The sequence below is a fragment of the Elgaria multicarinata genome, chromosome 7 (genome assembly GCF_023053635.1).
Source record: "Elgaria multicarinata webbii isolate HBS135686 ecotype San Diego chromosome 7, rElgMul1.1.pri, whole genome shotgun sequence".
Taxonomy (NCBI): domain Eukaryota; kingdom Metazoa; phylum Chordata; class Lepidosauria; order Squamata; family Anguidae; genus Elgaria; species Elgaria multicarinata.
Window position 1 is genome coordinate 85,853,878 of NC_086177.1, and position 25,623 is coordinate 85,879,500.

Sequence of the window (25,623 nt, forward strand, 5' to 3'; positions counted from 1 at the left end):
CCCGAGCAGAGCCGGGGCTGCCGCGGCTGCCAGCGCCCCCCGCCCTCTCCTCCCTCCCTCCGTCCCCGACTCCATCCCTCCTTCCCACTGGCTGGACGACCTGCCAATCTGTGTGGTAATCCTGCAGGAATTTCTGCGGGCTTTAACTAGGAGTCGCTCCTCGCAGAGCCACCGAGGCAAAAGCCAAGCGGGGGGAGGACAGGCCGGCACCGGCGGCGGCGAGGTTCGCTTCTGCCTTCCTATTGCTCGTGGGACACGCGCGCGCGCCGCTCTTTCCCCCCCCCCCCGCCCGCCGGCCCCAAACTTTCTTCGGCCGCCGCCCCTCCCCGCTGCTCCTCGGCGCGGCTACGAAGCCAACGCAAGGCGGCGAGAAGAAGGAGAAGCAGCAGCAGCAGCAGCCCCCCCCCCCCTCCTGCGCCGCGGCGAGGGACGAGCTCGGGAAGGGAGCGCCGCCGGGCCAGAGGGCGGCAGCGGCACGGACAGGAGCCCACCCACCGACGCCACCAGCCAGCCCGCCCGCCAGCCAGCCCTTTCCCCCTTTGCTCCCCACGAGCCAGCCAACTCCGCCCTGGAGCGAGCCAACAAGTGAGGAGAGGCGGCGGCGGGAGCCAAGACGAGGAAGGAGGGCGAGGGGGAGCCAGCGAGCCGTTGCTTCTGCCGGGGGTGAGGGGAGTCTAGGAAGAACTGCCGGGGAATCTCTCTCTCTCACACACGCACACACACTCACACTCACACGCTCTCTCGGTCTCGGTGCCGCTGCCTCCCTCCCTCTCTTACTCTCCTGTGCCCTTTGGTTGTTGCGTCAAGCCAGAGCCGCAACCCGGGAATAATGTGGAACGTGTGGATACCGCTCGCCTTCGCCTTGGTGGCCTGCGCCTCGGGGGAGACGGTAAGATCTGGCGCCGGCTCTTTGGGGCTTCACTTGGGGGACGGAGAGGCGGGTGGTCGCCAGGAAGGGGCCGTTTTCCTGCTGAATCCCACCGAGCCTGGAGCGAGCCCCGATGCCTTGCTGCATTTGCTCAACGGCTGCGGGCAAACAGCCGCCCCCCACCCACCCCCCACGCCGGGGCACGGCAACCCCTCTGCGCATCTTAAGGGAACTTCGTCTGACTCCCCCCCCCCCATTCCAATGCGCACGAATTCTTTTTCCTAACCTCCCAACTCACTCGGTTCGAAACTTGTAGCCAGCAAGACGCGGATCGTCGTGTTGAATTGATCTCTATACATTGGGGGGGGGCGGAGAGAGGGGGCGCTTATTTTTGGAGGTAGCGCTTAAGCCTCACTTCTCCATTCCACCTCGGCCCCGAATTGGGGAGGGGATGGAACGATTAAGGGAATTGGCTAAGATCCAATGTTGTAAAGGGGGGGGGTGTTGGAGGAAGGATGAGACGCCCCCGCTGTTCCCACATCTGCTGTGCAGAAGTTTTGGCTGAGGTCATTCGCAAAGATCAAAACTTTTTGAAGAGAAAGGGGCACTTTCGGCTCTGTAGTGCTACGTGAAACTGGGGTGGAGGTGGGAGGAAAGGAGAAGGGGATCCATTATATTTAATGGGCCAGTGATTATTCATCATTCCACACACACCCCGGCCCTTGAAGTAGGGCCAGTCTTTTCAAGGAGGGATGTTCCTTATCAAGAAGCCTCTGACAAACCTTGTGTTATTATTATTATTATTATTTGACGTTTTGTTCGGGTGGTGTCTTCTATTTATTTATTTTTTAAAAAGAACTTGCCTGAAAATAGATGATTTAGTACAGACGTGCACCGTGCTGAGATGACAAAGCTTTAAAGATGCGTCGTAAAAATAGCCCTTTCAAAAAGTGGGCGCGTGTTGGCTGAGGTTTCTTTTCTTTTCTCCCCCCCCCCCTTGATCGCCTGTTTAACACTCCAGAAATATTTATAGTGTATTCAGACCTTTGATGTTGCTGCTTAGACTTGTTGACTTGCATGGAGGACTCAAGGAGAACGTGATATGATGGTGATTCCGAATATGATGTTCTTGGGTGTGTTTTAAAATCCAGAGTGGGATCTATGGGTTCAGCTTAATGGATCAGAATGCATAATGTTGTGGTTTTTCCTAGAAGCGGAAAAAAAATTAAGGGAGGTTAAGAGTTAAGTTTCTCCTCCCCACACACCAATAAATTAAGATTTGCTGGTAGGATTTTTGGAGACACATTACTGCATACATTGTTAGAATGAAGTTAGTGAAATGTTGCCTTTCCTCTCTGGTTTTGTTTTGCATTTCACAATTTAAGCTCCCTAAACTTCACAAACCACATTTGAGTTGTAACTGTAGTGCTTACCCAGTGTGCAGTGGTAGTATTGGGTTGGATCTAGACTTAGCCATATTTCGAGTAGACCCATTGGAATCAGTGGGACTTAAGTTGCTCATATATGGGTTTCAGTAGGTTCACTTGAAGTATGGGTAATACTGGACCTAACCCAGGGTCTCTTGGTTGCTTCAGGTCTTGCTTTGTTGCCTCCCCTCTAACACACTGAAGTTTAGTGTTGATTTTAAGACATTAACAGTGCAATCGTAGGCAGGTCTACTCAGAAGTAAGTCCAATTGAGCTCAGTGAGACTTGCTTTCAAAGAAACATGTGCAGGATTGCAGATTAATAATTGAATATATTTCTAGTCCTTGTGCAATAGAAACTACGTCCACTCCAGCTCCTCTGTGGAGAAGTGGGGGAAAGTCTCTTCGCAAAATAGCTCAAATCCCCTGCTAGCTTCTGTTGCAGAAGGTACTTGGATCCCTTGAGAACTGTGAGGTTCAGCTGCTGAGCTTGAACAATATGTCTTATAGTCTCTTTCCCTCTAGCTTTAGTGTGTCTGTAAACTATTTGTGAAAAAAATCTTGCATTTGTATTGATTCCTTTCTTATATTTATTTATTTATTGGTTCAAGTTTAAAACTAAAAGTAGTTCTACATATCTTGAATCTGTGAAATTTACAGTCAACACTTAGTTTCTCTCTGGAGAGAATGTTGTTTGCATTCACTATTCCCCATATAGTCTTCCATATGCATAATCCAGTTGTTGAAACTACTGAATAGTAAAAATTTCAGCCAAGCTGAATTCATATTATTATTATTTTCCTTCGTAGTGTTTTAATGTGGCTTTAATTTCTCCGTCTCTGTTCATTTAGGGGTTGGTTGTTGTTGTTTTTCTGAATTGGGGGCATTGTCAAAAGAAGGGGGGGGCTTCCTGTCTTTGCTTGGCTTAGTATCCTTGAGAAACATTCCAGACAAGCTTTCTTGCCCCTTAAAGACACAGGGCGCAGAATGCAAGAGCTCCTCTGTGGTGGGAAAGTGTACAGGACAAAATATGCAATGTTGTGATTTTTGCATTAACATGTTTTTGGGAGGTTCTACTTTGCTGTCATGGGTTTCTAGAACTGGTAGTCTGATCTTACAAATATTTACACAGAAGTAAGTCTTGCTGAATTAAATGGGGCTTATATTAAATTAATTGTGCATAGGATTGCTGTTCTATGCTCACTCCTGCCAATGCTGAGGATATAGCCTGGAATGACCAGATGGAGGAGCAAGTGTTCATAGGATTGATTGAATTCAAACAGAAATCTTCTGCATGCTTACTTAGGTGTAAGCCCTGTTGAACACAGTGGGATTTACTTCCAAGTAAACTTGTTTAGGACTGGGCTGCACATACATGCTTCTTGCAGCATTGGAATCCTTTCTTAGCCTTACTGCAGTGATTTGAGTATCTTGATTGTCAAAATCTTGTAATGTTTGTTAACATGTTTTTAGCTATAAAATGACCATGACAGTAATTGGTGATCGCAGCCTCTTAAGCCCACCCCCTCACAGAAATTTGTGAAGTGTGTTTGATCAGTGGTAATATGAGAGTGATTGTTTAAATGTTTGCATATTAGGATTTCTGAATACATTGTGTTGGATCCAGAATTAGGCATACATAGAGTAGACCCACTGCAATCAATGGGACTTAAGTTAGTCATGCCTAAATTTAGATCTGGCCCACTGTTCATATAAAATCAAAAAGCCACAAAAACTTGATTTTCCAGTTGTGGAGCCTCATGATGTTTAAAATCCATGAAGATAAAGCATTTGACAATTATGAGGTCAGCATTCAGCACCATTGATAAAAATAACTGGATGTTATTTGCCTTACATTAACTGGGAAGGATGGGTGAGCAGCCATACTCAAATCTAGTCTTGCACTCGTTGACTTGAAAGAAGGGCAAAAGGATATATGAGTTAGAGAAGACTTTGTATCCTTCCCCTGGAAATGATCTTCTTCAAATTTTAGGAACCAGTGTTTCTCATCTCGATGGACTAAAGGCTGCATACTTAAACATACTTACTTAGAAGTCTAATTGAAATCAGTGGGGTTTCTTCTGAGTAAACACATTTAGGATCACGCTGCATTTGAATACAAGTAGGAGTGTTTTACTGATTGCTTTTCTAACCAGTGTAAACACTTTACAACTTTCTAAGGTCCTTTCTAGATCAGAAAGTAAGAAAGAAAAGCCAATATTCTGTCCAAGTTTCTCACTTGTTACTGGCTACATATGAACAACCCCTTAGAGTTAAATTTCATACAGATTTTCTGTGTCGAATACATTTGAGATTGTTGTAAGCATGTAATCTTGACTCAGCAATGCTATAGCTGCAGTATCAGTTCTTTCCAAGGGTGTAAAGAGATTATAACGCTGCGAAATCATTTTAATCTTAAATTTATACTTTACAAATCTGTCTGATCCATGTAATTCTTCCTTTCTCTTGCTCTCCTTTAATTGATTCTTTTCTGAAAAGGTACATTCTAGCCAACAGTTGTTTGGAAAGCAAAAAAGGAGTTGGTTTTTTTTTGGCTGCCTTTGCAAAAGAAATGCGGAATTATAGGCCTTGTGGTGTGTTAAATGAAGGAGCATGTGTTGCAAGGAAAACTGTATCAGGGTTACAGTAAATACTGAAAGCCATCAATTGTGGCGGCACAGTTGTGGTATTTGGCATCTTTTACATAAACTATATTTGGATGTCTTGAAAACATTCCACGTCACTAGTACAGTTCATTTGCTCCAGCGGTACCATAGTTCCAGCAGGTAATATGGTGATAAGATTTCATCAGCCAGAAAATATATGGTATGCGTGATGATGATGCAGCCATTCACCTGATGGGTGAAGATGGTTGTATTTTTAGAAGCCCCACCCCTATATAGTGGAAAGGGTTTGATGTCTCCTCATTATCAGTAAATCTAGCTGGAGTTCTGAAATGTCTATAGTGTTCCCAAATATTGCAGAAGAAGTTCAATAAACAAGCATGAATACAGGTACCACTCAGAAAACAGTATCTCATAGATGTTTGTAAGGCATCACCTGGAGGTCCATCTCCCAAATAGCTCTAAAATAGGTTCAGTGTGGATCAGCCATGCCCAAGATGAAGGACAGATTGTTGTTTTTGGCTGCCTTTGCAAATAAATATATAAGGAATTATATACCTTGGGGTGTGTTAAATGAAGGAGCATGTTTTGCAAACAAAATGGTTCTGCAGCTCTTTATATATAAAATGGTATCTAGCCTGTCTCTAGCCTTCCAACATAGGAAGCTGCCTTAAGCAACTTCCTATGAAGCCTTCCAACATAGGAAGCTGTTTTAACTCTGTATTTTAATCTTATATCAACTTTGCTGTGTGGTTTTATCCTGGTTGCGTTTTTTATACTGTATTTCGTAATTGTGTTTTAACCTGTTGGGTGTTTTACTGTGGTTTTAATTTTTGTGAACCGCCCAGAGAGCTTCGGCTATTGGGCGGTATAAAAATGTAATAAATAAATAAATAAATAAAAAATTAAGCTGAAGCAGACTGTTGTTCCATGAGAAGAGTAGTATCTATGGCTGCCTTCCCCAATCTGATGCCCTGCATATGTTTCAGATGAGAACTCCCTGCATTCCTGACCATTGGCCATGCTAGGTGGGTCCGATGGGAGTTGAAGACCATAATATCTGGAGAGCACCAGATTAGGAAAGGGTGATGGTGATCAGGAGATGGGTCTTTCCTTTCTTTGTCTGAAGGTGCCAGGGAATGAACCTTCAACCTTCTGCATGCAAAGTGTCCATATTTTATACTTTAAGTTGTACTATAAGTACAACTTTAAGTTGTACTTCATTTTTGTGAACCACCCAGAGAGCTTCAGCTATTGAGTGGTATAGAAATAAATAAATGCAAAGTGTCTTTCTGCCACTGAACCACTACAACCTCTTCCTGGCATTGAGTTGAATGCTGATACAGCATCCTTGCTTTTCCCTGCTCTTTTCCCTGCCCAGTTGCCACTGTTGCTGCTGCCACCTTTTGGCTGGGAAACCAAGTCCTCCACAGCTTAGTGCCTGAGATAGGCAGAAGTTGCCACAGGAAGCAGCAACTGATGAGGAATGAGGAGCCAGAAATGACTGTCAGCATTCAATTCACTGGAACGCTAGGGACAGATGTTAGCGCACACAAAATATATCTAGCAAGCAAGTAGTAGCAATGATGTGGAAGAGGATGAGGAGCAATAGCAGCTCATGGCAATGGGGATGAGAAGACAGACTCACTGAGAGAGGGGAACACTGAAGGCATCACGCGTGAGGGCCCTTGTGCCCCACTGGCTGTAGGTTTTGGAGGGCCCTCAGGATGCTCTCAGTGGGCCTCTCTCTCAGTGAGTCTCCCTACTCACCACCATTGTCACCACTGCTATTGGTCCTCATCCTCTTTCTCATCATTGCTACTACTAGCTTGCTTGGCATGCAGAGCTAGGGAGTATCTACTACACCTCCTTTTTACCACCAACGTTGTCTGGGCCGGAGCAAAAGGCAGGTGAACAAGCAGACTGCAATGGTGAAGAAGAGGAGCAAGTCCAGGGAGCTCTTGTCAGGGGGCCCTGCTGTTGTGTGGGTCCTCAGCAGGTACCTTGACCATGCCTATCGTTGACACCAGCCTTGCTAGCATTATGTTGTGTGAACTCCCTTTCTCTGTTAAATTCTCTTCGACCTTAGTATGCTAGCCTGGATTATGCATCCAGGCTGTGATCCATGTCATGTTTACTATGGAGTAGGAACTTTGTTATTGTTTTTATTATTATTTTTCTGCTTGAAAGGACCAGGCCCATAAAGAATGCTTGAACACCTACTTCAGTTTATTTATTTAAAACATTTCTTGGCCACCTTTCAGGGCAGAACCCTTCACGAGGTGGCTTACTACAATAAAATACATAAAAACAGTTAAGATATGAAAAGCAATAAAACATAATCACAATAAAATAAACAATGAAAAACAATGCAATCAACAATAAAACTAGCAAGAACAACAATAGCAGCAATAACAGTGCTCCTCATCGGAAGGCCACCATAAAATAAAATGTTTTTAAGGCCTTCTTAAAAGCCTGCAAGGGTGGTGCATGGTGGGCCTCCGATAGGAGTTCGTTGCAGAGGTTTGGAGCCACTGCAGAGAAGGCCCTCTCCCATGTACACACCCGCCTAATTGCTTTCACAGGTGGGAAAATGAGAACTTTTGCTCATCATTAACCATTTTCAAAAATCAAATGCTGAGTATTGATTTGGTTGTTGGCAGAATGACTTTGAGGTTTAGCTTAATATGTTTGCTTGGCTGTTTAGTTTTGAGAGCAGTTTTTGGAGCTAACCGCTGTTGAACGGCAAGAATACTCCTTTTTACAGTGGCAAAACCAGATATATATTTTTGTAGCAGATGAAGCTACATTGGGTTGCAGTGGAGTTAAGACTGTTCTGCTAATCACTTAATGGCAGAAATAGTTCAGGTGTGTATTGCTTTGATTTCTGATTTAAATGCTTTAACTTTGCATTTAATGTAGTGGAGTTCTTTGCTATTTAGGTTTTGATTTTTTGTGTGTTATAAGTAATGAATGACACAAGTGCACAATTTAGTCAAGTATTTTCAGGTTACCCACACTACGGAATGAGGAGTACTGTCTTCTATACTGCGTAGACGGAGCAAGTAATCACATAACTGGACAAACAGATGTGAGAAAAGAGCTTCTGACTTAGTAGTGAATTAAAGCACAGATAAAAGATGATGATGATACATGCCAACCCAGTGAAAGTGATAGGGTATAAACAGGGTACAAACTAAATTCACTGGGGTCTGAAACTAGGAGCAGAGTATCCTTTTCCTCCCCAGCTGCAATCTTCCCCGAAAATCTCCTTCCCCAATATATTTTTTAAAAGCACCAATGGAAGCTTTTAAGAAAGCCCAGGGGCTGGGGGATTGGGGCAAGGAGGAGGCTGTAGGCTAGCGAGGGCCCCCCATAGGTCAGAGGTTGCCCACCCCTGGCCTATAGGTTTCTCATGGATTAGTTCCTTTGATTTTGTTTTGTTTAATGAAATACCTTATTGTGTGCAGAACTACTCAGAAAAACAACAACTGTATTTTTGCCTGCCTTTGACAAACAAACAAACAGAGGAAACTTTTAAACAGAAACCCTATGAAGTTTTGTTGAAATTCTTAGGCCATATGGAATTCATCGATGATGAGGATGAGGAGGAGGAGGAGGAGGAGGAGGAGGAGGAGGAGGAGGAGAAGAAGAAGAAGAAGAAGAAGAAGAAGAAGAAGAAGAAGAAGAAGCCCAAGGTTTGCAAGAGTGCAACAAATCTTTAGGAAAGAAAAACTATGGATTCGAAACAACTCAGGCAAGAACTCAAAACACCCCAATAAGAACTGATCTTAGAAGCCACAGAATGCTGATCGGCTGTTGGGAGAGGGGTAGAAAACTGGCGAGGACAGGGAATGGTGTGGCATGGTTTGTGGCAATGTGCAAGTGCCCCATATGTGCTCCAAAAGGTTATCTAGGGCGTTGCTAGACGTACCGGGTGTTCCGTCGTTGAGGAGCGGTGAAAGCGGCTTTTCCCGTTCAGCCGTGACGCCTCATCATCCACACCTGCCTTCAATTTGTGGCGGAAGTTTGCGCCGGTTGTGCTGCTGCCGCCGCGAGAACGGTTGCGCAGCCACACCGGCCTGATTGCCGCGGCTTTTTTTTTCGCTCGCTGCACGGTTTGCGCACGTCCGAAAGACCGCAAACTTGCGCAGCCGTCAGCGATGCCGCCGCCGGCCCTGGCGGCGGCAGCGGCGGCAGTGCCAGTGCCAGCCGAAGTGCTGCTGGTGCTGTTGAGGGTCAACATTGATGCGCTCACTTCCTGATGGGGGTCGTGGCGGGTGTCATATGACCCGAGGTCAATCGTCTGCATGGCCACTCTGTGCCTACATCTCCCATCATGCCTCTGAGGTGTCGGCGGCGATGACCGCCTCTGTGCCCTGTGCCCCATCCCAAGGAGCCAACCCACATCTGGCCGTAGCCATGGCAGCAGCCCACAAACAGCTCTGCCCTCTGCCAGCCTGGTACCCACACTAACAGGCAGCGTACAGCACCGCCATTATGCGGCCACGGTAGCTGCCCACCGCAAGGAGTCACCAGCCACTTTTCCGGTCCTCCGTTCCTGCGCAAACTGTCACTGGGGAAATAAAAAAAAAAAGCCGCTCCGCCGCGCTGCCCCAGCTGCCGGACTGCGCGCAAATGGCGGAGGCGGCTTGACCGAAGCCGCTGACCACTCCCCCTTAGCACGCCTTTTCCTGCCCAGTCCGGACCGCAGTGACCTCACATCCTCCCACACGTACTCCGAATTACCGCGGGACAGCAGGAAAAGGCGTCCTAAAACTCACTTTTTTAAAGTCGGGAGAAAGAGGCTTCACCGCGGGATAACGGCGGATCCTCGTGAACGTCATCTGGAAGCCTCGACGTGACTGCGGAAGGTAACGCGCGCTAGAGCCTCGTCTAGTAACGCCCCTAGTCTTTGGCCATAGCTAGACCAGGCCTATATCCCGGGATTGTCCCGGGATCATCCCTGTGCATCCAAATGACACACAGGGGATCCCAGGAGCAGGCAGGGACGACCCCTCCATTTGCCTGGAATAATCCTTAGGTCTAGCTAAGGCCCATCTCTCTCCCTCTCTCTCTCTCTTTCTCTGGTGGTATCTCTGCACTCCATCAGCATTGGAAGATGTTTCTTTTTAAAGAACCTTTTGATTCTGTTGTGCCTCTTTTTTTAAATGTTGCTTTTAGTCCTACATTGTTTTCACTAATGATTTTAATGATGGGGCTATTGTTACACGTGTACTTTATCAGCCGCGTTGAGTGACTCCTTTGGAGTAGAAAAGTGGATGCAATTCTGTGTATGTATATATAAATAAATAACGGAATGGAGTAGCCTGTGAGACAGCATGGCTGGCTGGCTGCAATCCTGAACAGGAGCACTGGACATTGCAACATTTTGTTCCAGGCCCTACTTCTTCTGAACTGAATGGGGATTCTCTCACTTTGGATTTCCTGCATCAAGCAGGGAACTAGAATAAACAGCCTACAAGGCCCCCTCCAAAGCTTCCCTCTTGCTAATGAAGAGGAAGAGCTTTGATAGTCTTCAGAGAGGTTCATGAAATCGGGTCAACTATAAAAGCTGTGTTATTACCTTGATAGTGTGTATAACTTGAACGCTAGCAGCAAATCAAGGGGAAGAACCATGGAATTCGATTTTGCAATAAAGCATGATATAAAGTTTTGATAAAACAAATGTTTCATCCATTTTTCTTTCTGTGAGAGCTTCCCTCCCCCCCCAAAACCCTTTTCTGATTTTATTTAAGATAATCTTAGTACAGAATGTATATAATGAGTTATTAATTAAATTATGTTCATCAAATGACTATTTAATTACCCTGCAAAATGAGTTAACTTTTCCCGGTCACCAGTTCAAATGTTTTCCTTATGGCGAATAATTATTTATGTTGTTGTGATCCGGAGGCTGAATAAAAGAGCACTTGTCCAGCTACTGAAAAGCACTCTGTCATCTTATTAGATGTGGCTGTTTCTTTTAAACAGACTTGTGTTGTTCTTTGAAGATGGAGAGGTTCTGTTAAGTCCCTTGTAAGGCATTACTTGTATGGAAGTCATAAAGGACCCCCCCTTTTTTCCCCCCCTCATGTTTGCGTCTCATCTTAGCTGCAGCAAATAATGAGTGAGCAATTTAGGTTTGGTTCAAGACACATTACTAAAGCGGTATGACATGGTTTCCTGTTGTAGCTAGTATGGGAGAATTACTTCAGGCTGTTCTGGGAACAAAATTTTGTTTGGTTGTCCTTAGCTCCTGCTCACAAGGCAAGCGGGGAATTTGCTGTCTGTAGCACTAGTAATTTCTTCACAAACCTGTATCATACAAACAATGCTCTGGAAACATGGACATTCTTGTTCACAGTGAAGTATAATTTGCAGTCTTCTTGAGCAAAGAGAGATTAATCTTTTACCAGATGCAATGATAGCAGTAGTTGCTGTAGTTCTTGTTTTTCAGTTCCACAGGAACAATATCAAAAAGGATATAAAGATCTTCATATGCCAAGCGTTTTCAGAAGCAATTCTGGAGGAAAAAGCACTATACAGATAGTTAAACCATAAAGGACCTTTTTCTAACAAGCAGTGCAAATTATTTTTGTCTGGTTCTGAGTTTGCTTGAGGTGAAATGTATGTGTAACAATTACATAAGTAACTTGTAAAGAACACATTGTACATCAAATTTAAAAATGCTTACAAGTCTGTTTTTCTTAAAACAACACACATGAACACACTAACCCAATGGGGGTAAATTGTCTCTGTCCAAAGGTGGATTTATTTTGGATAGCTTTAGTAACATTTGTTAACCTGTGTTTGAGTTGCATGTTCAACACAAATACACACTTTGTACTCTCCCCTGCTCCACTCAAAACAATAATTTAGTATGCTGAGAATATCTCACATGTTGGAGGTGTCCTCCAACTTTTGAAAAGAATTCATTTAAAATGTGTGTGACTATATACGTTGAATAGCTAACAATTCTGCATTTACATGAGCACCTACAAAGATTGAATTCCCATGGATAATACTCAAGAGATAAAAAGCAATAGTTAATAACCCAATTCACAAGTTCTCTGAAAGAGAAACATGTTCTACCAAGTTAAAGCAGAAAGGGTGTGCAGAGTGCTGATTGGTCAATGCCTGTGACATCACAGAATACTCTTTCCGGACTAGAACCTGGATCTCCTGAGTCCCAGTCCAACACTCTAACTACTAAACCATGCTGGCTGTCCAGCAATAAAATGATAGAAAAAGCACTTTAAAACAGCAACAAAAAAATGGACAGCCCACAGGATGAATGGGTGACCAGGACAGGATGGAGAGAAGATGGCAGACCTTTTTGTACAGAGTGACATAACACCCAGTACACCCTTCTCTGTCCTTCCTATAGCAATAGTGTAGGGGAATGTATATATTTGTATATAATCTACATATTTATATAAAGATTACTGCACCACATTGGTGTTCTGCCAGGTTTCTGTTAAGTCCACTATATCTATGTTGAACTCTGTTGGACTTAAGTCTGAGTACACACGTGTAGAATTCCACTGTGAGTTAGTTAAACTTAGTTCCTTTTGAAATCAGTGGGATGTAAGTTAACCGTGTCTTTAGTTCAACTAAAAGGGCAGAGTTAGGCATAATGTTTGTCATGTAGTTTGATTCTGTGTAGCTGCCTTTCATTTCACAAATAGGTAGTGCTGGATTTAGGAACAAGCCAAGTAAGCCATGTCTTAGGGTTATGAAGGGCTCTAAATATTGTGGAGATAACTAAGATGCATTATAATTGAAATTGCTTTGGCTTAAATATACTGGTGTGACTTATTTATTAATTTATTTATTTATTACATTTATATACCGCCCCACAGCTGAAGCTCTCTGGGTGGTTCACAAAAGTTAAAACAGTAAACATTAAAAAGTATACAAAATTAAAAAAACCATCAGAAACATAAAAACAACAGTATAAAAACAACAGTATCCATTTAAGATACAGCAGAGTTGCCTTGTATAGAGAAAGCAGGGCAACACAGCATTTTAGTACTGGAGGCAATGTGCAGACTAGAGCCAATTTAAAAGAAATTCAAATCAACTTACTTTATTAGTGCTTTTATACACATCTTTAGAGAAGGCTATCTAACTACAAGAGCCCTGTAACAATGGGTGGTACCCTTTCATTACCTTTTCTATTTTAATTTAATACAGGATTTTCTCTCTGCTTTTATAGCATGGGGCCTCTGAATCTTGACATGGTTTACTTAGGGCCTCAGCGAGTTTTAATCCGGCCCTGAAAATTACCACTGTTGAGATGTGGCTTGTGGGGCGGGATTCTGATTGGGCTCACAACACTGGCAAAGACTTAATGCTCCTGTCCCAAATACCACAATCCTAATCCAGCTCACCTTCCCCCTATACCTAGGGTGACCATATGGAAAGGAGGACAGGGCTCCTGTATCTTTAACAGTTGCGCTTTTGCAAACAAACGGAATTGCACAAATTCCCCCCCAACAGTTTTTTTTTTAAAAAAAACAGTCTGCAAGTGTGTGCGACTCAGAAAGCCAGTTCGCTGCAAAATCCACTGGTCACGTTCATAGAGATCCAAACTCATTTTTCCCCTGGCATCCCTAATCAGAAGTGTTTAAGTGTATAAGGGAGCAATCTGTGTCCCCTAGTCAACGTCTGGGGGGACATAGGGTTTTTCAGGTTTCTCTCCCCCCAACATGTGGTGGAGGGGAGGAGACCACAGAAACTAATTTAGACATCTTCCTAAGCCCCGTGCAGCCTCCCCACCACCAGCTAGCAACCAAAATTGTCCGTCTAGCTGAAAAAAGCAGAACGGACAGAGCATGGAGGAGAGTATCTCTTATGTGCTCCAGCCATAAGTGCCTGAGTTCTGGAGTGTATAAGTTCCCAGGGCGCAACCCATAGGATTGTGCCCTAAGATTGTTATAAGTGTGATGTCACTGAATCCATGTATACTTTCTGCCATATTGGCCCCAATGTGTTTGGGTATCATTTGGATAGAAAACCAGAATATGACTGTAAAAAACTACCCCTGTTTGTTTTTATCAGTTTGGGGAAACACATTTGAGACCCCTGGAAAAAGTTACATATCCTAGACTTGGATGAGATCTACAGCAAGCAGGATATGACACTTTAAAAATGGTTTGAAAACTGTATATGGTGCGTGTCCTGGGCCCCAGCAGTTGTCACTACTGTTATACAACGTTTTAAAGCGGTAGTGTAGAGCCTGCCTAGGATTTGGACTTGTTGTATTACAGAAAAAAACATTTGTTTTGTTTTGTTTGTTTTTTTAAAAAATCTTCTGTGTTATGCAGTGTTCGAATTCATGGAGAGAAAAGAATCACCACCCTGAGGCAGAAGCTTTGGAGTAACATTACTCCTGCTTTTATTAGGTCAATGAAAAATTTCATACATATATCTCTTTGCATTGAAAAATTCCACGCAGCTTGCAGTCTTTGATGGGTTTGTTTATAATTTCTCCAGCATAGACTCTTTGATTATTTCCTAGCTGTGAGGCTTGGCATTTCAACTGTAATGTGCAGTTTCACAGAAAGGAACTGCATGAAACATGCTGGAGACTAAATGGCTGTGGAACCCTTATTTTCCCAAGCCTGTTAGATTTGCTGAGCTTGGCGTTCGCTTTATGTTTACACTTTGGCTTGCCTTTCCAGCAGACCGATCTGCAATCCAGTTAAGCTGAGGTATGGGGATTTTGAGTTGAGTGACAGCCCTGATCATATGCATGTGTACTTGGAAGCTGGTGCTACAAAATCAGCGAGAGCATTTAGTGGGGCCTTCTCTTTTGTGGCACCCTAGTTGTGGAATTTCCCAGGTGAGGACTATGGTAATGATCTTCACAATGTGACATAAGTGCCACTACATCAGCCTTCCTCAACCTGGGGTGCTCCAGATGTGTTGGACTGCATCTCCCAGAATGCCCCAGCCAGCTGGCTGGGGCATTCTGGGAGTTGTAGTCCAACACATCTGGAGCGCCCCAGGTTGAGGAAGGCTGCACTACATCATAAAACCTTCATATACTTTCCAATACTAGAGGCATTTCAGCGCCTGGCCTATCAGGCAGTATTAAAACTCTTCTGTAAGAGCAGATGTAGTGGCTAAGAAACTTTGATGTGAACCAGGAAGTCTCTCCCTGACCTTAGGCAAGCCAGCTATGTCACAATTGCGGCAAAGATGGTTAAGATGGCATAAGTGAAGCACTAATTTGATCTGGTTTCATGAGAGTTCAGCTGGATTTATTTTAATCTGTCACTGTGTTTAAACCAAATTTGGACTGGACAGCCTTCAAAAAGAAGACTCTCCTCTGTAAATAGAACACATGGCCACCCTAAGAAGGTCCCAGGTTCAGTTACTGGCATCTCCAAGAAAACTCTGCTTGGCTGAGAGTTCAGAGAGCATCTGGCTGAATAGGTTTTCCCCTGTTTAAAGCAGCTTTATACGTTCATATTACAGAATAATGCCTACATATTACGCTATTATTATTATTGCAGAATAATGCCTACATATTACATTGCAGAATAGTGCCTGCATATTACATTGCAGAATAGTGTCTACATATTACGTTGCAGAATAGTGCCTACATATTATGTTATTATTGCAGGATAATGCCTACATATTGCATTGCAGAATAATGTCAACATATTATGTTGAGACGGTATGGAGAATGCAAATAGTGCGCATACAGTTAACTGCTTGTTCTTCCTGGGCTTACTGAAATAGATTTGAGAATGATTGATGTAATAATTGGGAACATTAGTAACAGGTTTTGCTTCATAGTATCCTCCAAATCTCATTTTTGCCTTGTTTGGTTTGTGACAGATTTTCTGGCAAAGTTCACAATGAAAGCTATAATGATTGCTAAATGATACAGGGGTTTTGGAGATGTTAAGCACAGTGCATGAGGCACTTTTACTGAGAGCAAACATCATAGGATGCATGGGAGTTTGTAAATGGAATGTACGTCCCATTCACTTCCCTTGGCATCGCTCAAAACGATGGTGTCCAGTTCAGTGTTTGAAGTTTGAGAGGGTAAAAGAGAAGTGGGAAGCTTTCATTTCAGAACAGACATGGCTCAATTATGTCCATTTGAAAAGTAGGATTGGGGTCTGCCTGAAAAGAAATGAGATGGAATCCCACCCACTCTGAATGTGCCCCAAACATATAATTAAAATCAGCAGGTAGTATCTGCGGACATTCTGTGAAGATGTTCAGATGTACCTCTTCTGTAGGAAGCGAATGAGTTTTGACAAGAGCAAATCTCCTGACTCTAAAAAATAATGGTGGATTTTTCCAGATCACAGCCCTTTTTTGTGAGGGTGATGCTGCTACTCCTAGTATTTTTATGCATTTGCAACAAGACTAGTATGTGGTGCAAAGCAGCCTAGTTTTTGGCTGCTGCTAGTCTTCAGAATATCCACCTACCATACCACCATATCCAAAAGATATCCTCATCTCCAGATAATACAACAGGAGCGGGCAACTTGTGGCTCTCCAGATGTTTTGACCTACAACTCCCATCAGCCTTAACCAGCATAGCCAATGGTGAAGGATCATGGGAGTTGCACATCAAAACATTGGGAGGGCCACAAGGCTACCTCTGGAATACAGCATCACTGTATTCTTTGCTGTTTGATTGCATGTTGTGTGTATCAGTAGTAATGTCCCAGGTTTCAAAGAGACAATAGGGATAAAATTATGAGAGGAGGGGTGATTGAGGAAGGGGTGTAAATATGACAGGGGACTCAAAATGGCGTAAATAGGCAAGGGTACGAATTGTGACATGGCTTCATATAGTCTATGATGTTATAGATAACAAATGTTAGGTGCCTTTGGTGCCATGACAGCTGCCATTTTCCTTTCCTGGTAAATTTATATTTATTTATTTATTACAGTTATATACCACTCCCATAGCCAGGGCTCTCTGGGTGGTTTACAGAAATTCTAAAATTAAGATAAAAATGAGTATACTAAATTTAAAATTCTAAAACACAGAACATACACACATAAAGCATTAAAAACCATTAAAAAACTAAACATGTGGGTAATTAAGATGTGCCGCCATATGCCTGGGCAAAGAGGAAAGTCTTAACCTGGTGCCGGAAAGACAGCATTTTGTGGTACTTCTATTTACTAGTGTATTTTTTTATTATTTATTTATTTATTTATTTATATTACATTTCTATACTGCCCAATAGCCGGAGCTCTCTGGGCGGTTCACAAAAATTAAAACCATTCAAAGTATAAAACAACAGTATAAAACCATAATATAAAATACAATATAAAAGCTCAACCAGATAAAAACAGCAGCAATGCAAAATTACAAATTTAAAACCATGTTATTTAAAATTTATAGATTGTTAAAATGTCGGGAGAATAAAAAGGTCTTCATAATATATATATATATATATATATATATATATATATATATATATATATAATATGAATATATAAAAGTATATATTACTTTTATATCCTGCATTTATTTCTCTTGGAAGAAACCCGAGGCGGGTTATATGGTCCTCCTCTCCATTTTTATCCTCACAACAATGCTGTGAGATACATTAGGCTGAGAGTCAGTGACTGGCCCAAAGTCATCCAGTGAGCTTCATGGCTGAATGGGGACTCCTGAATCCTAGTCCAACACTCCAACTACTATACCACACTGGTTGGCTGTGTATGTTTACCAGCAACTTGAGTTAGTCATTGCAGTATTGGCACACATCTACACCATCATCACTATCCTCCCCATAAAGCACCTTGCTGAGGTAACATTTGGCTAGTTTAGTCATGGCTGTGTAGGCCTCATGGGCCAGCCATGGCATCAGGAAAATGATCTCCCTGTTGGCTCTCTCCAGCAGAGATAAAAATTCTTATAGCAGTGTTGTTTGATTGAACCACACTTTCTTTAATGTCAAACCAGAATAATATTGCTTCTATAAATTTTGCTTGATGACCCAGACTCCTTTTTCGGGGAATGGAGAGGTTCAGCCAATTAAACTGTCCACAGGTTAAGTAGCAGGCTGCAATCTATTGTTCTGGTAATAATTAGTAGTATATAAATTTACCTTTTAAGCTGTTGTTTCTAATCCACTAAAAAGCATTTGATCAGCATTCTGAGCACAGCTTTCAAATGGAGCCATTCAGAAGTCCTGACCTACTTTTGCTGAGAAAGTGTGCGAGCTGGCCTTGTCCTGCTAATTTGTCAGGAAACGTTTCGAGGTAAATTCTTCATGGCTTAAACGCTCACGCACAGAGAAACTTTGCTGTAGAGCCTTTGCACAGGCGGCAGCCCTTTGCTAGGCCAGCGTTAAATATAGCATGAAGCTTAACAGAACTGACCTGCAATTAACGAGTGGCAGTCCCTCATTTTGTGCTCTGCAGTTGTCAATTAGCCTTTATTATGAGAGATTTGTTTGCTGGAAGCTTTTGTGAATGGATGCTGTGCCCAAACCATTTGCTCACTACCTGAATAAAAAGGATATAAATTTGTATGTCATTATGCAGGTGCTTATTTTAAAGTTGCACTCTTAGAAGCTTTCTCTCTCACACACTTGTTTTTTCCATTTCTTTTCTTCTTTTTTAATGAGAGATTTCACCCCTCCCTAAAAGTAAATTAAGACATTGGGCTGGGTCGAGGAGATCGCTGTGGTTGCGCTGTGTGTGAGCGGCCATTTTGAATATTCAAGCCACAACAGCGCCTCCTTGTGTCGTCTGAACCTGTCGAGGTTGGGTTGTTGGTGTGGTTAGCGAACCACACACCACCCTAAAACAGCCCATAGGTTCTCGGTGATTTGTTAACCATGCCAACGCTCCAGCCTCGCCGGGTTCAGACAACATAACAAGCCAAAGTCACGGCTTGAATATTTAAAAGTCACCCGGCAAGTGTCGCAACCAGCTGTGGTGATTGTGTGAACCCGGTCATTGTAAAAGTACTTCTATCCCCCCACCCTTTGTGGTTGTCACCCATATGGATATGTTGACCAAAGTGGGCATAGGGAAAGAGAAGGAATGGGGTGGGGGGCGGGGAGTTAACCCTGCAAGGATAGAGCAAAGTAATGAATTTTGGAAGAAAAAGTTTTGTCTTTTTTTTTAAGCCATAAGTAGCAGATGTTGTTGGAATGCACATGTGTAGTTGGTGTTGGTAGTTGAGGACTGTGCTCAGGCCCAAGTTGAGAGGTAAATGGCTGATAGGGTAGTGGGTGGACACACTAAGGAGAGTGAGGTGAGCATCCCTTTCAGCCTTGCTACACTACATGACTGCTTTAAAATGGTTTATAACGGTATGGACAATTGTTGGGGCCCAGGACACACTCCAGATACAGTTTTCAGAGCGTTTCAATGTGTCATATCCTGCCAGGTGTAGATCTGGCCAGGGAGGAATAAATCTTCACTCGTATCCCCCCTCAGCTGAACCCTGGAAGAATAGTTTGCATGAGTCAGGCTGTCATTATGTTAATACCTAAAGCTGAAGTGAGGAAGCTGTAGCCCTCCATGGGTGCTTCCAGATGAGGTTTTTTTGTCGATCCATTGCCCTGCCTCATTCATGCAATGCCACGGGAGGTCTAGATGATGATGTTGTTCACTCATAATCCTCCCACTGTTTCCCAGCACTACTTCTGATAATTCTTCCTTCTTGCAGAAAACCCATTAAGGAATAGCTGCACAGTGTCTACCGAGAGATAGCACTAGGAGTCCTCCATCTGGAAGCATCCCAGATACTGTTGGGCTATTTATTTTATTTTTATTTTATTATTGCATTTATATCCCGCCTTTTTTCCTCCAAGGAATCCAAGGTGGCGTACATAATCCTCCTCCTCTCCATTTTATCCTCACAACAACAATCCTGTGAGGTGGGTTGGGCTGAGAGTCTGTGACTGGCCCAAAGTAACCCAGTAGTTTCCATAGCTATGTGGGGACTAGAACCCAGATCTCCCGACTCCCAGTCTGACACTTTAGCCACTACACCACACTGGGTCAACAATATTTGCAAACACTGGTATACAGTGGCCATAGAGAGATGCCTGGACCACATCTCCTTCCAGGAAAATGGAAGGGCTGAACTGTCTTCTAGCACATGCAACTAGCTTTCAGGGAGAAGAACACCATGGGATATCATCCTCTATCTAGCCAATGACAAAAAGATGGCTATAACTCCCATCATCCGTGCTCATTGGCCATATAGCTGGGGCTGATGGGAGATGAAGTCCAACAATATCTGGAAGGTCACAGGTGCCCCACCCCTGCTTTAAGGTCTCAGGCAGAGGTCTTGCCCAGTCACCTGTGATAGTTTAATAGATTCCAAGGATAGAACTTGGGATCTCTGCTTTTTAATAGCACTCGGCACTGCTGTACATCTTTACAGCTCATGAGCGTGCAGGTGCCCCTTGCATACGGTTTAAATGCTTGTCTTCATGATCACACTTGGAAAAGCTGTATAATGTCCAACTTAGGACACAGCAGTGAAGAAGGCATGCTCCTATTTGTTTAAATATTTGTATGTCTTTTCTGAATGATGAGTAATAAGAAAAAAAGGATATTTAGATTAACAAAACAAAAATGTAGAAGTCATAGTCTAAAAACAACTTTCTATGAGTGGATGTCCACTCGGGCAGCAGATGTTTCCTTTCTTTCCCCCCCCTCCCCTCCGCCTGTGGTTCCCTGCAACCCCTCGACTCTGGTGGGTCCCCAACCCTCTGGAGCAGATTTGAGAGGGGGACTGTACTGGGGAGGGAGAATTTGATTTGCCAATGATGTCTGTTCTGCTGATGGAAGGAGTGCCTTGGATACAACCTGGAATTGAGCAGATGGCCCCAAACGTTCTGGAACCCGACTGGTATGAACGGTTATGTCAGAAATTTTGGATTCAAGCTTTATAGGGTTTTTAAGGTTAAAACCAGCATTTTGAAATGTATCCAGAAACTGATTTGTAGTCGGTGCAGTTGCCACAAAATAGGCTCCTTCTCTCATGCACCCTGCTAGGAAACAGATTGCAGCATTACATATCAGGCAAAACTTCCAAAGGGCCTTCAAAGATAGTTTTACTTTTTTAAGGATAGTTCTACTCTGTAAGAATAGATGTCTGCAACATACTCTAAGTTACAAAGGTGTAGATGAGATAGTAGCCAGATGTCTTGTTTCTGGGGAAAGGTGCACCGTTGTCAGATGTGGCTTAAGCCATGGATTCTCAGATGTGTACAAAGTAGGCCCCAAATTCCACCTACTTGCCTTACCCTCTGTCAGGTGTTTGTCTTTCAAATTGCTCAGTGAAGGTATATTTAGGTCATAATACTGAGTCTCTTGTCATTTCTCGGACACTGGAAGGCCATAAAAGAGAGCTGTGTGCCTGTTATATGCAGTAAAACAAACCACAAAAATCCTGGCTTTCACTGAGTCAGTTGCACACCAATCACAAGCACGTAATGTGTCTGGAACATACGGTTCAACCAGCTCAGGCCTACTGCCAAGCTGTCTCGCTAGGCAAGAGAGAAGAGAGACTCCGTGGTGCAACTCTTGACGGATTATCTCCAGATCAGCAGCTGCTGTCTGAGAGCTTGCTTGTGCACACCCTGCATCATGAACAACTTATTAATTCTCAAGGCTCACAGAAGGCACTGACACTTACCTATAAATAGTCTCCTTACTTTTGCCTGACTTTCAATAGACAAATTAGAGGAATTTAAAATTAAAATTGAAGGACTTCCCAAAGGCAGGATTGCCCTACATAATGTCGTGGTCCTGATTTTTTAAATGTTATTTCTTTTCCCCCCTTAAGTGTACACGTTTGCCACAGTCCAAAAGAAAGACTGGAAATACATTAAATTACCATGAGTTGCGGTCCATCTTTTAGACATCAATTCTGTATAGATTTGCAAAATAACTTCCCACCCCACCCTTCCTCCCCATCCAATTAAAGAGATCTGCATGCATGTTATGTGTTGGATCAGGAAGCATAGAGGTAAATTGTACGTACACCTGAGGGCCAAGCTACACCTAACGTCATTCATAGAGTTTGGCCAGACATACAAGGTGTGCTACTTCCAGTGTCAGAAGCCATAAGCCTATATATACCAGTTGCTGGGGAACATAGGTGGGAGGGTGCTGTTGCACGTGTGTCCTGCTTGTGGGTCCCTGGTTGTCAGCTGGTTGGCCACTGTGTGAACGGAGTGCTGGACTAGATGGACCTTTAGTCTGATCCAGCATGGCTCATTTTATGTTCTAAGGTTTTAAAAAACTGAACAAGAGGTGTGGCATATATGCATGAGAGAGCCTGATCGGAACCTGGCATTGGGAGAGAGGGGCTTTAAGCCTTTTGCCCCCACCACAGTCCATATTCTGGTGCAAGTAGACATATGTGAGTAACACCTTTTAAGAGTATGATTGCAGCTGGGCCTGTGCAATTGATTTCCTAGGCCCTAGCATCATTTTTGTTGACTTTTTTTGTAATTTCCCAGCCATCTTTTTGTCATTTCCCAGCCATCTTTGTTATGGATTTATTATCTTTTTTTAAAAAAAATCTATTCCACTTTTTTTTATTTTGAAAGAAACGTGAAGTGGATTGGATTCCTCAGTTTGTTCTAGTACTGCTGACTGCCTTTAATACTTGTGTTGGCTTGGATTTCTTTTCTGCACTTTCCCAAGGACTTGCAATGAGTTAACACAAGGGTGTTCTCTACTCTACAAACATCTGTGCTATATAGGTTAACTGTCATAGGTTCCCAGCGGAATCCTGAGGCTCGGAATTTGGAAAGGGTGCTGGGAATTATCTATTAAAGCTTCAGAATCTACCTCTTGAGAATTGCACTTCCTGCTGTTTTGTGGGCTGAGAAAAGACAGTTATACCAGTTTAAGCCTAGTCCAGATATGAGCTGTATCCTTAGATGGCTTTATACTCACAACAACCCAGAGTGATGGCAAGTCATCCATGGCTTGCCATGAGCTTCGTGGCTGGGGAGCCATTTTCACACAGTACCCTTTTTCTATGTGAAGTGCATTTCCACTCAGGATATAGGACAAAGCTATTGGCTTTAACATGAACTGCCTTGGGTATTGTTAAGGCTGAACACTGGTCTATAAATACAGTAAAGAAATCAAGTGAAGATTTTCTTTCGTTTCACATCCCCCTAGCCTAGAAACCTAGCATTTTCCATTTGGTTCACCGTGGACTTGGGAGGTCCTCATTTGTTTGGGCTGTGTGGTTAAAAGGCATCATCACACTAGTAGAAATAGCAACAAGAAAATAGTAACAAGAAGCAGCAGCAGAAATTATTATTATAGTTGTTATTGTTAGTTATTATTGATAGTATTTCCCAGTTAGACAAGAGACATCACTGTTGAAAAACACTGGAAAGTTTTGGATAGGCAAGGAGTTAGTTATGTGAAAAAGTACAAAATTATTTTCATTTTTAGCAGCTGTGCATCTTCGTTCATTAGGCAGAATGGGCAGAAGGAGTGTCATCAGTGCTATTCAGTAAACAGAAGAAAAATCACTCTGTTTTTAACAAAGCATTTAAACTAACATAGTAAGAAGCCCAGTCACAAGGGGAAAATCAGATGGGCCTTGGTTCCTGGCCAGAGGACCACCAGCTGCTGAGACTTTGCAGCCCCTCCCTCCCAGAGCATGTACGGCTGAAATAGTCAGTTGCCCTGTGGCTACGACAGAAGTGAGGGACAGGGCAGTCCCTGGAGCAAAGGCTTCTGGGAAGTTGCACCTCCTCCCACCCAGTAAGAAAATTCACTACTGCTAAGCTGTTCTGCTTTGGCACGTGGCCTACTTGGGGAATACTTAAGGAATATTTCAGAAATATTTTTTATTCAACCCACCCCCCCTTTAAAAAGAAAATTATAGGTATCCTTATAGGATGGTGAGCACCCCAGAAAGAGTGTATCTGGGGCCACATCTACACCAAGAAGGATATTGCACTATGAAAGCGGTACATAAAAAGCAGTTGCCACACTACTGTTTTATAGCGGTATTGAAGTGCACTGACAACTGTTGGGGCCCATTGTCACAGGCCATATTCTGCTTTTATACCATTTTCATACCAGTATATCCTGCTTGGTGTGGCTCCTGCCTTTTATATACCACTTTCATACTGCTTTCATAGTACTATATCCTGCTTGGTTTAGATGAGGCCATTACTATTATTGCTTTCAAATATTTATTTACAGTACAATCTTATGTGTGTCTACTCAGAAGTAAGTCTGATTGAGGTCAGTGGCACTTACTCCCAGTAAATGGGTCTAGGATTGCAATCTAAACCTTTTTATATTACATTTCCAGGTAGGCTTGCATTTGGGCACAGGGAAATCTGCTGAGAAGCAGAACTGAAACTTGCAGGGTAGTAGCCAATGATAGTCCTGTGTAGAGTAGGCCTATTGAAAGAAATGAGACTTAAGTTAGTTATGACTAACTTAAGTGACATTCATTTCAATGGATTTATTCTGTGTAGAACTAACATTGGATGCTACCTGCAGTTTCCAAAAACTGCATCTCCTGAACTGAAAAACAGAAAGACATGGATATGTATATATGTTACCGCTTTATTTCAGAGACACCACTGCTTCTGTTCTATATCAGGCTCCTACTCGTGTTTGTTTAGGGAGGCATTTAAGCCAACAATAAATGCCCTCCTTGCCAAAGAGTTTTGGGCACCCAGCCTGAAGACAGTGAAAGCAATGCAAGAGCTTTGTAATGGCTGCAAGTGGTTATCTCTAGCTCCCGCAGTTGGCTAGAAGAGGGAGGTGTGTGTAATCCTTATTAATACTGTTTGCGTACAGTAGGTCACTGCTTTAGGGAGCTTTGCTCAGCCTGCTCGCTGGGAGTCTAGCTTCCCTTGGGAGATGTTAACCTCCTCCTTAGTAAGGAGGAAGAAAGAACAAAGAGATCAAAGAAGAAAACAATTGAAATGGATTTTTTTTAATCTTTTGAAATTGTTGTGCTCAGGAAGTCACAGTGGTGAAAGCACTCTGCATATTGACAATTCAGAAGGTGCTGTTTTCATATTTTGTCAACTAAAGAGGAACAGGTGTCCTTGGAGAGTTGTGTTGCATTTCTTGTTTTAAAATTAACATGTACCACGTAGTTATACCCAATAGGATTCCTGTCTCTTCTTTTTCCTATGCCTGTTTAAAGTAGAATGTGTGTTCCACTCCTGATCCCAGGGAGTGAGGATTCAGAGGAACTGTGCAGTGACTACATGTGTGGCTTGGTGGCTTTTGTTAATGATTATACTATTTAACGTGTGGAAGACAAATCTGTAGCACGTCAAAGGGAATAAGGCTTTTTGCAGGGCGGAGCTTTAAAATAATGGTATTTTCCTGAGAATGTCCTTTGACAGCATGATTGCTTGCCGGACAAATGTGTATTATAATAAGCAAGCCAAGTTTGCGCATCGTTCTGTTTTCCACAACAAGCCATTTTAGGGCTTATCTACACCAAGCAGATTATTCCACTATGAAAGCTGTATGTAAAAGGCAGGAGCCACACTATTGCTTTATAGTGATATTAAAGTGCACTGCAGGATCTACACTACTGCTTTATAGTAGTAATGAAGTGCACTGACAACTGTTGTGGCCCATGACACATCTACACCAAGCAAGATATAACATTATGAAAGTGGTATGAAAGCAGTATATGGTATGTGTCAATGGGCCCCAACAGTCATCAGTGC

At 43.1% G+C, this 25,623-nt stretch overlaps 1 protein-coding gene across 2 annotated transcripts in view; it reads left to right on the plus strand.

Annotated features, from left to right (window-relative positions):
- Positions 1–507: 507 nt before the first annotated feature.
- SDC2 (syndecan 2) overlaps positions 508–25,623 on the plus strand; it is an 84,103-nt gene continuing 58,987 nt past the window's right edge. Inside the window, exon 1 of one of the 2 annotated variants that reach the window (XM_063130971.1) lies at positions 508–889. In XM_063130971.1, the coding sequence (XP_062987041.1) occupies positions 830–889 (60 nt within the window). In that variant the 5' untranslated portion in view covers positions 508–829. The remainder of the gene's footprint in view (positions 890–25,623) is intronic. The other variant, XM_063130972.1, reaches the window with a different exon arrangement.